The following is a 10,544-nucleotide window of genomic DNA, read 5'->3' on the forward strand; positions in this document are numbered from 1 at the left end:
ACATTTTCCTAATATAAAATACAACTACATAAAAAGATGCTTTTCATGACACAACATTAAATAAGATACTGAAGATATAAGTGCAAGAACAGTGCAATGGACAGCTGAAATAGTCAATATCATCTCTATGGCTGCATATCCAAACCTTAGAATAGAATCTCCTTAAACAAAGAAGTATTTTAAACACAAAATGTATTAAGTAACCAAAAAATAGTCACATAATGAGAAAAAAAAACATAAGTCAAAAAAAAGGAAAGCATGCGCTGAATTCAGAAAGAAGAATCTGTTGAAAACTGCTGCTAGTTTCCAACAGTTTCTTCTTACCATTATTTTGCAAAGAGGAGATCATTTTCAAATTCTCAAGCAACCATTCGCCAACAGTATTGAATGAGCACAACCAATACTTACCGTTAGAGATTACAATACTGAAGTGATAAGTCAGCATTGTTTTAAAAACACCTTCCTGAGTAACCACCATCATAATGCACAACAGTAACTTGAAGAGAAGTCCAACATTTCTCTAGGTGTGCAGCAGGTGGAGCTGCTGCACATCCTTCTGTGGGGAACCAAGTGGCTCTTCCGTAGATTTCCCACCCTCCACATCATGCAGAGTTTTCCATCTCTTAGGGCCACCACAGCAGTGTCAGAGAACACCAGAGTCTCGTTGCGTTTCTTGGGCTTGGCAATCTTGGCCATGACTGCCCCGATGATGAAGGCGTCAATAATGCAGCCCACGATGCACTGCAAAACGACCGCCAGCACCGCCAGGGGACATTCTTCGGTCACGCTTCTGAATCCGTAACCGATGGATGTCTGCGTCTCCAAGGAGAACAGGAAGGCTGCCATGAAGCTATTTACTTGGAGGAAGCATGGCTCTTCTCCCCCAGTGTCTCTATCAGACTCTCCTCCAGACCCAGATTCTCCTGATCCAGGAGAAAAACCAGAACTGGGGGTAAGTTGAATGGAGAGGTCCCCATGCACAGAGGCAATGAGCCAGAAGGCAAAACCAAAGAGAAGCCAGGAAAGAATAAAGGAGAGCGTGAAGATGACCAGCATCCAGCGCCAGCGTATGTCTACACAGGTGGTGAAAAGGTCGCTGAGGTACCGCTGGCCCCTTTCACTCATGTTGACGAAGGTGACGTTGCAGCGTCCGTCCTTGCCCACAAAGCGTTTCTCAACATTTTCCCGGGGTGATTAAACACTTGAAAGAGGAAAAGGTCAGATAGTTGTTCGGGGAGTTTGGTCCCAACCCTGACCGAGTTGTTTGATTGGCCCTGGCAGTCTTTCAGAATCATTGAAACTTGTTGACTAAGTCTCACATCTGGCCCATCACTACCACAGCATCTTCAGCTCACTCCAACCCCCACAGAAGGATGTGCAGCAGCTCCACCTGCTGCACACCCTTCTGTGGGGGTTGGAGTGAGCTGAAGATGCTGTGGTAGTGATGGGCCAGATGTGAGACTTAGTCAACAAGTTTCAATGATTCTGAAAGACTGCCAGGGCCAATCAAACAACTCGGTCAGGGTTGGGACCAAACTCCCCGAACAACTATCTGACCTTTTCCTCTTTCAAGTGTTTAATCACCCCGGGCTTTCCCTGGGAATTCATAGATATTTGACTTGTACTTCACTCTTGATCTACCCAAATAAATCCTTTATGTTTTCTTGCTGTCCATTGAAGCTTTCGGTCTTTCTTACAACTTTATACTCCTACGCTTCAAAGGATGGTCTTCGGGTCGGTGGGGAGAAAGGCTCCTGCTCTCGATCTGGTTCCTCATCCGGGGAGGTGAGCTCCAGGGCCACTTCATTCTCATAACAAAAAGACAAGCTTGAGCTTCCAGTGTACCTCTGCTCGGCCAGCTCTCTAGCACTGCATGATAGCGTGTTTGGGATTTCATAGGTCCGATGGAAAAACGAATAGTCAACCTAAAAATAAGATTGTCTTTAGTTGAATTCAGCATAAAATTCCAAAAAAGAATATTTTAAAGCAAAACACAAGATAATGCAGGTGAGGCAATACGCCCCTTTCAATAATAAAACACCTTTCACAATAATGGGTCCCATTGTAGATGAGATGTGTGAAAAGCAATATTACTGCTATAGTATAATCAGCTGCACCCTTGTTGCTTATAGTAGCACTACTGCATATCCTCCTCTCAGCTGCTGTAAGGCTTTATAATCTTCACACAGGCACAATATGTGAAATAAAAGTGTGTTCTGATTATCTCATTAAGTGTTTAATAATTTAAAATACATTTTTTTTTATGATTAGTTTATTTCTGTAATGTTTCAACTTATAAAGTTAGATGCCGAAGATTGGTGAAGGTAGATGATGAAGGAGAGGAAACAGAGAAGAACAATGGTGTTTGGAAATGGGAAAGAATGTGTCTCTTAACCAGAAGCCTTTTTGTTAATAAAGGTTGCCAATTAATAAAGAGGGATGTGTGTGTTAGCCGTTCTATGTAAGGGTGCGACATTTACATTAAGCTTTTAGCTGCCGTGCTTAATCTGCTCAGTAGCACACAAATGCCTTTTTTTCCTTTTTTACCTTCCATTTAACTATATTTACCTGCTCTGTAAATGTTTTTTTACATCCTCACTGTTATGTGCAGTTTTTTTTAAACATGATGTCTAAACGGTTTTACTGTTTTTCCTTTTATCTTGAAAATGTTTTAATTTAATCTATCTATTCAGTTTTAAGTAGCTATAGTGTTCTTGTTTATATTTGTTTTCCCTTTGCTGTGTAGTATATTCTTACCTTTTTAAAGGTTTGTCATTTTTCATGTTTAATAGTCTTGTGTCTACCTGTTTGGCTTATTGTCAAGTTGCTTTGTCACTGGCAATGTGTGTGCAATAATGGAAAATTCTATTTTATTCTATTCTACTCTATCTTTTAACAATGTTTGGCACTAAAACCTATAATTGGAGTAAATGTATTATATTCAGATAAAATATCACAATAGATTTTTACTAACCGCTAGTGCCAAAGTCATTGGTACTATGGCTTTACATACCTTGTAAAACAATTTTTTTGTCAATAAGGCCTGTCCTTTGCTAAACAACTGTAAAAGGTTGGAGTGTACTGAGACGGGTATCTATAAGAATACCTTGTAGAAAACTGCTTGGATGACATAAATAGTTGCTCATATATCTCTCTCTTAGTCTTAGAACAACAGGAGATGATTATTTTATTTTTGAATCAATTTGTGTCTTTTTTTTTAAGTGTTCTTCTCCTGTTTAAAAAAAACTATGATGTTATACCTCAGAAAACTTCTCAATGCCTTGTAAATAAGATAGAAATAATAAACATTGCACATATTTCTACCAGGAATGCAGAAAATTGTGAGGAGCAACAATGAATCTCTCTTTGTTTGCTCTTTCTTACCTGGTAGCCGTTTTTCCTCTCAAATAGCACTGGTTCAAAACGGTGTCCCCAGAGTATTTCCGAAGCCAGATAGGAGCTGCGGCACTGTGTTGTCATCGATGTGGCCTCCACCATTCCCTCCAGTATGACCACCACCTCCAATTCAGAGTCACTCTTCAAGGTTTTTTTGTCTATCTCATAAAAAGGTGATTCTTCATTGATTTCGTGCACTATTGTCACAGGAGACACCAAAAAGATGCGATCGGTGCCAGTATCAAAACCCACGTTAATGTCTGCGTTGTCAAGGGGCAGGTACTCCCCTTCTGGTGTCATCCTTGGCTGGAAGGAGATAGAGAAAAATAGAGCAAAAGTACATACCTTTAACCCACAAGATCTTTACAAGTCTTTACTATGACGCAAATTTTGTCATTTGCTAGAATGAGAAAACATTTTTGTGTGTAAAAAGCCATGGACAGCCTTTTATTTAATTTTCAAGCCAGTAATGGGCTTTTTCAGACAAATCAAGGCTGTATTAGAATATGTCAAATATACAGATAAAAAAGGAGGTAATGAGCTCCTTTGCTGCAGTGAAAAACTATAAAGAAAATATGAGGAGAGCTGCACGGTGGGACTGTTTGTACTGTTGCCTTGCATCAAGAAAGTACGGGATTGACACCCATGGAGTTTGCATGTTCTTCCTGTGTATGACTGGGTTCTCTCCAGATACTCTGGCTTCTTCCCACAGACCAATAACATTACTGTTAGGTTAATTTGCTTCTTTAAATTGTCCTTTGGTGTGAGTGTATGTGCATGGTTGTATGTCCCCATGTTGCCCTGTGACAGAGTGGCGACCTGTCCAGGATGTACCCTGCCTCTCGCCCATAGACTGCCGGAGATAAGCATGGGCCCCACTGTCACAATGAGGGGAAAAGTTGGATAAGATGGATGGAAATATAGGGAACTGCCTTACTACAGGTAAAGTCAAAATATGTACTGGTCAGACACATTTGTTTTGTGCATCAATCATATATTTCCTCTTCATTCCTTTTTCCGTTTTTCTCAACATTTGAGTCAAATAAGCAAAATGAAACGGACATTTGACTGCAGAGCTTGTCAAAGTATTTTATCCTTTAATCTAGCACGTGTTGCATTAGTTTGCATTGATGTTTTAGAAAAAAAAAACTTGTATTTGCACTAGAAACTGTTTTTAAAGGAATAAGCTGCATGTTCAAGGAATAACCTTTTGACAGCTAAATGTATTTAGTGGAGTTAAAACTTCAGGAAAAGTAGAGAATAGAGAGACTGAGTATTTTGGTGACCCAGTTGTTTGGAGAAATGAGACTGATACCCATGCCAAGGCTGATCAAAACTGGAGCAGACAGTAAATCTTCTCTATGCTGCAAGTACTCCTGGAGTCCGTTTAAGCTAACCTGAATTTACCTCTTGTCACAGAAAACTCTATTAATAGAGAGAGGTATTTTTTTTGTTTTGTTTTTATTGTGCAGCCCTGATCCTTTCTGCCCTGCTTGGACCTATTATGGGCCTTTTATCTAAGGAGATCATATACTGACTGTGCTCCACAGATTTTGACAATATAGAGTGGACATACATGCAACCACTAAAAGCATTTATGATAGAAAAAAAGGAAAGTAGTTTTAACTTTGACCCTTAATTCAAGGTAATTTTGTATTTGTAGATACCAAACCAATATCCAACCCAGTTGTTCATAGGATGCATTCATGGGATACAGTGGGGAAATGGACTGATGAAGGACAAGGGTTCTCAGGGAAAGAATTGCAGGCAAGTTAATCCATGATTAATCTTCCAAACCCCAGAGTAAAAAAAAAAAACTCTCATTAAGTGGGACTGGCAGAATACTAGCCAGATGGTCTGAGTCTCTCTCTCTCTCATTCCTCTTCACTCTCAGTTGCATCTTTAATTTATTTAACCAAAGTTTTAATAGCTCCACCTTTTTAATTTGGAACACTTTGTCAACCTGATGTTCAATTTTCATATTTTTTGTTGTGTTTATTTTAACACTGCTTACCTTCAGTAGTTGTGCTCTCACATGCGCCTCAACCAAGTGGCTCTTCCGTAGATTTCCCACCCTCCACATCATGCAGAGTTTTCCATCTCTTAGGGCCACCACAGCAGTGTCAGAGAACACCAGAGTCTCGTTGCGTTTCTTGGGCTTGGCAATCTTGGCCATGACTGCCCCGATGATGAAGGCGTCAATAATGCAGCCCACGATGCACTGCAAAACGACCGCCAGCACCGCCAGGGGACATTCTTCGGTCACGCTTCTGAATCCGTAACCGATGGATGTCTGCGTCTCCAAGGAGAACAGGAAGGCTGCCATGAAGCTATTTACTTGGAGGAAGCATGGCTCTTCTCCCCCAGTGTCTCTATCAGACTCTCCTCCAGACCCAGATTCTCCTGATCCAGGAGAAAAACCAGAACTGGGGGTAAGTTGAATGGAGAGGTCCCCATGCACAGAGGCAATGAGCCAGAAGGCAAAACCAAAGAGAAGCCAGGAAAGAATAAAGGAGAGCGTGAAGATGACCAGCATCCAGCGCCAGCGTATGTCTACACAGGTGGTGAAAAGGTCGCTGAGGTACCGCTGGCCCCTTTCACTCATGTTGACGAAGGTGACGTTGCAGCGTCCGTCCTTGCCCACAAAGCGTTGTCGGGGCCGGCGGTTTGAGCGCCTGCTGCGTTGCCGGCTGGTAGTGGAGGGGGAAGACAGGGAATCCTGGTATGATGAAGAACATCCTTCCCCTCTCCCCCCTTCCCTACCTCCTTTGGTATTCCTTGGACCTGAGCATATTCCTCCTGCTCTCACTCTAACTTCTCCTCCAGCATCTCTCCCAGCTGGCTCATCAATAGCGCTCTGGTTCCATGCATTGTTAGTGTTGCTCTGAAGAGGAAGAGCTTTGCCATTTAGGGCATGGATTGGAGAGGAGCTGTTTAGGCCTCTGGACCCCGTTGGACTCTCTCCTGCCCTTGCACTTTGTGCTAGCCTCATGACCTCCTCCTCCTCCACTGGCCCATCCACCACAGCAATGAAGCGATGTTTAACACGTGCTGCTCCCATCCCCACGTGTAAAATATCTTTGTTGTAGTGGACTGATACACTCAACAAATCTCTTCACGGTTTTACCAACAAAGTCCTTCAGTCTTTTTTTATGAAATCAGTTAAATGTAGGTACAAACAAAGACTAACAGCCACAATAGGCTCTTGTTTTGTCATCCATGCCCAACTGACTATTTATTTGTTTAGTTATAAAAAAAATGGCTGTTTTGTGATAACAGATATTTCATCGGAAATCCCACATTCTAAAGTTAGGTAATGTGAAGTGGTGGTTGACATAAGCAATACAAAGAGTTCATATTTCACAACTACGCTCATGCAAAAGCTCATTCAGGGATTTTTTGGGGCAGAACTGAGTTGAGCATGCAACACAACAGCATGCAGGACGGTTATGCTTAGTTCAATGAAACAAAACAAAGTCTTGAGGTCTTGAGCAGGCATCATTTGATGAGGAATATAAACCGAAACTGAACTGTAGTTGGATAATGCACATAGAAGCATCGTAAGATTATCCAGCTCTTAATGGCATACATTTCAGAGAAAGGCAAGTAAGTGCAAAACAATGCCTAACTGACGTTTGTTGCAAACTACTAAGAGATACCAACATGTAGAAAAGGAGAAGTAAAAAACATGCAAAATCTTACAATAAAGGATCTTTCCAGATTCACATTCACATTGAATCAGCATGAGGCAAGAAAAGATATAATAAAATAAAAGTTTTGTTTTACAGTAAAATGTGTCATTGTTAAAAAAGTCATGAAAGCTAGACGTTTTTGCTAACTCAAACGTTTTTTTTTGTTTATTACTCCTCAACGGATCATGTAAATGCTTTAACTATTACACATTTACCCTCCAATAGGCTCCTGATCTGTTTGGTAGACATTCTGAAGTTCTTTAAGGTACTGGCTTTTGTATTGCAAGTATTAACCTTCAGGTTTTTCCTTTTAACGAACACCTATAGGTGACGACACCATAGAGCAGATGTACCTCATTACAAAACTGCATTATGGCCGTGACATCTCTTACAACCTGACAAAAGATAAGAGGGAAGAAATAAACAGGGAAATATTATTACTGAAATCTAGTAAGAGATAAAACTAATACAGTTTGTAGGAAAAGACAGAGAAATTGCAAGATCGCTTGAACAAATACTTGAGCATCAAGCAATAATAAAATAAATGCAATGTAAAAAAACAAGGACTTAATATTTTAAATGAACCAAAAAAACACCTTTATATTTGTATACAACTGAAGCTGTGGTGCATATACACCAAGATGTTGGATTAGCTTGCTTAATCAGCTGATATGAAATTAAAAGCATTGGATAGAATTCCTCAGAAAAAAGAACCAAATTTCACAAATAAAAAAAAACCCAACAAAAAACAAAAGGGTAGCAGGTGAAGATCATTGTGCAAATATTGCTCCTTAAGTGAGAAATGATATAAGGGTTCATCTTGGCTTAGGTGTTAACCTTGCTTTGTTATACATGATCAGTGAATGCAAAGAGTTTTCTTGAAGACGAAGGAAGGAAGAATCACTGGACAGTCTGCTGTTTGTCTCATTCCTTTTAATCAGATGCCAGAATCTATGCACTCTTCTGGTGTAGGTCTGGCGTTCCTAACATGCTGCCAATCTTGAAAATAAATTTAGACAAACAAATAATTGAGTAAAAATGTGAGAAAAGATCAGTTAAAATGATCTTTGCCAGAAAAAAAATGTTGAAACAAAATTTGCTAAACAGAAAGCAAAGTTCCCTCAGACATTTATTCTGTTAACATAGGTTGTTTTCAATAAGTTCTTTAGATTTTTGACATAATAAAATGCATAATAATATTAATCACATGGACGAAACTTACCAGTAGTCCATCACTGTTTTTTTTTCACATTTGGTCCTTGGGTTTTTTTTTTTATTCAATAGAAAATCCTAACCTGATGAATCAGAATTTCTCAGATGGACTCAAAGACTGTAAAGAAAAAAAAAGAAAGGTCAAAAACTCTCTGTTTATTTGTATTAATACATTTTCATGGGATTTCTGGTCAGAGACCAACACAAAGCCGACAGGGATATGTAGCCTCCAGATGTTTTACGAACAAAAATCTAAAAAGTTTCATCTGTTTGTTTTTAGATTTCATAAAATAACATTTCAATCTTCATAGTTTTGCTCTTATAGGGTTAAGCTGCTGGAGGACATAGGGGCCATTTTTCATCTCTCTGCTTCATCCTACTACAAGTTTGTTCACCTAACTTTATGTTCTCTCTACTTTTTCTCATCATAGCAGCTAAATCTGCCCTGGCACTCTGTGGAGAGAGGCAGTTTATGAAGAAGAAAACAGGGATTATGAACATCATGAATGTTTGACAGACATGGTCAAATGATTTATTGGCAAAAGACTGAAATTGAGTTTCAGATTATCAATCGCTTTTGATTGATTATGGGGCAATGGAATGGTGTTGATGTGTGTATGGTGATGTGTGGTGAATAAAAGTTGCACTCCTAACTTCTCTAATGCTCATAACAGGGTTGCTACTCCTCATATACTTAAATAAAACATAAGAATGCATTAAGTAGGGTAAATATTGACCTGCACTAGCTTTAGCATGAAGAAGCACAGAATCATGTATTATCAGTGTGTGACAAATGAGAAACAGAAATATGGAAAATAAACACAGGAATTAGAAACATAAGAAGAAAAATTATTCTATGATTTTTGTTTTAACTACAGTGATCAACCAACTTGCAGAATACAACATCGTATAAAAAATGTTCATGTTTAATAGTCTCCTAATTAATTTACACCTTTTCATTATTTATTCATATTTATGGTATTTTAAAAATAAATATTTTTTAAAATAAAAACAAAAATGCTTTATAAAGTAAGACATTAAACAGTTATTTTACAAAGAGTAACATTTGGTTTAGAAAAATGTGAATCCGTCTTAAAATTAAAACAATAAAGGAACTGCCAAATATTTCAAATATCAACTTTTACACAACAGAAGTACAATTTTGTGGCAGGTTTGATAAAAAACAAAACAAAATGTAAATGTATAAAGAGGCTGTCATGACCTTGGTGTGTAAAATACCCTTACCTCTAGGAAACTGCCTAATCAACAATCTCTCAGTGCTGCAATCTGACACTTTACAACTATCAGAAGTAGCTGTAGGAGGTGATGAGGGATGATCATGCCTTTGTGTGCAACACTGGCGCTATGAGTTTGTTCTGTTTCAACACCCTATTGTGTCAAGGTAGTTAAAGATGTCAAACTAACCTTGATACAAAAACAGCCATGGAAGGGTACGTTGGAAAATTGTTTAAGTGAAGTAGATCTGTTCATCCAAAATGAGCCGTAGAGAGAGAGATACAGAAAGAGAAAGAGAGAAAAAAAGAGAGAGTTGGATCAATAATGGTTAAAGATCCTTTAAACAAACAAGTCTTAGCTTTAATATAGAGGTTGACAATTAATGTGTTTTCCATTTACCATATTCAATGCTACATTAATTATGATGATATAGAAGAAGGAACAACACTATTGATCTATACATATTCAGTTATATTAGTGCTTGTTTTTTAGCTGCTCAGTTTTGTAAAAAGAAGTACATTTTTAAATGATTATTGAACTATGCCACCTATGGAATGACATTGGCATTTTCAGTAAAGGGTAACATTATTCCAACTTAAAAATGACCTGTTGTCCCACTCTGCAGGCAATATTTGTGAAAGCCTAAGGACAATGCAGTCTCCAAATCTGATTTATGAATGACCAGAAGAAGTTTGTGGGTTTAGGACTGAAGTATTTTACGAGATAAATTTTCACCTCTCTTTACATTAATTCACACTTGAGGTAATTCTGTTCAAGTCAATTCATAAAGTCTTGTTGTTGTTTATATAAGTATATCAATCTTGATTTCCCTGACTATTGCATTGGGATAAATGTAATCAAAGCATTTTTATTTTCCTGGTTTATCAAACAAAAGGATAGGACAGAGTTTTTTTTTTCTCTTTGCCTCTCTGCAAAAATAGGAAGATGAGAGAAAATACAATTAAGCAACCATTATAATTGACCTTTACAGTATAAACCAGGAAAGGG

General features: G+C 38.5%; 1 protein-coding gene and 1 long non-coding RNA gene across 2 annotated transcripts; both read right to left on the reverse strand.

Annotated features, from left to right (window-relative positions):
- Positions 1-1,400: 1,400 nt before the first annotated feature.
- On the reverse strand, positions 1,401-7,532 carry kcnj14 (potassium inwardly rectifying channel subfamily J member 14). The gene is made up of 4 exons (XM_038284377.1): positions 7,304-7,532; positions 5,411-7,108; positions 3,385-3,702; positions 1,401-1,925 (listed from the first exon to the last, which is right to left on the reverse strand). Exons 2-4 carry the CDS (start codon positions 6,455-6,457, stop codon positions 1,710-1,712), a joined length of 1,581 nt encoding a protein of 526 aa, XP_038140305.1. The 5' UTR covers positions 6,458-7,108; positions 7,304-7,532; the 3' UTR covers positions 1,401-1,709.
- A 345-nt stretch (positions 7,533-7,877) lies between these two features.
- Positions 7,878-9,805, reverse strand: LOC119783071. The gene is made up of 3 exons (XR_005280748.1): positions 9,726-9,805; positions 8,311-8,418; positions 7,878-8,087 (listed from the first exon to the last, which is right to left on the reverse strand). It is a non-coding gene; the product is annotated as an uncharacterized LOC119783071 (long non-coding RNA).
- Between the last annotated feature and the right edge of the window lie 739 nt (positions 9,806-10,544).

Source organism: Cyprinodon tularosa, unplaced genomic scaffold (genome assembly GCF_016077235.1).
Source record: "Cyprinodon tularosa strain WSP-4 unplaced genomic scaffold, ASM1607723v1 ctg2, whole genome shotgun sequence".
NCBI lineage: Eukaryota > Metazoa > Chordata > Actinopteri > Cyprinodontiformes > Cyprinodontidae > Cyprinodon > Cyprinodon tularosa.

Coding starts and splice junctions, on each gene's coding strand:
- kcnj14 (XM_038284377.1), bottom strand. CDS start 6,457: ATGGGAGCAGCACGTGTTAAACATCGCTTCATTGCTGTGGTGGATGGG. Junction 3,703..5,410: donor TGAGAGCACAACTACTGAAG/GTAAGCAGTGTT, acceptor ATCTCCTTCCAG/CCAAGGATGACACCAGAAGG. Junction 1,926..3,384: donor AGAGGAAAAACGGCTACCAG/GTAAGAAAGAGC, acceptor TCTTATTTTTAG/GTTGACTATTCGTTTTTCCA.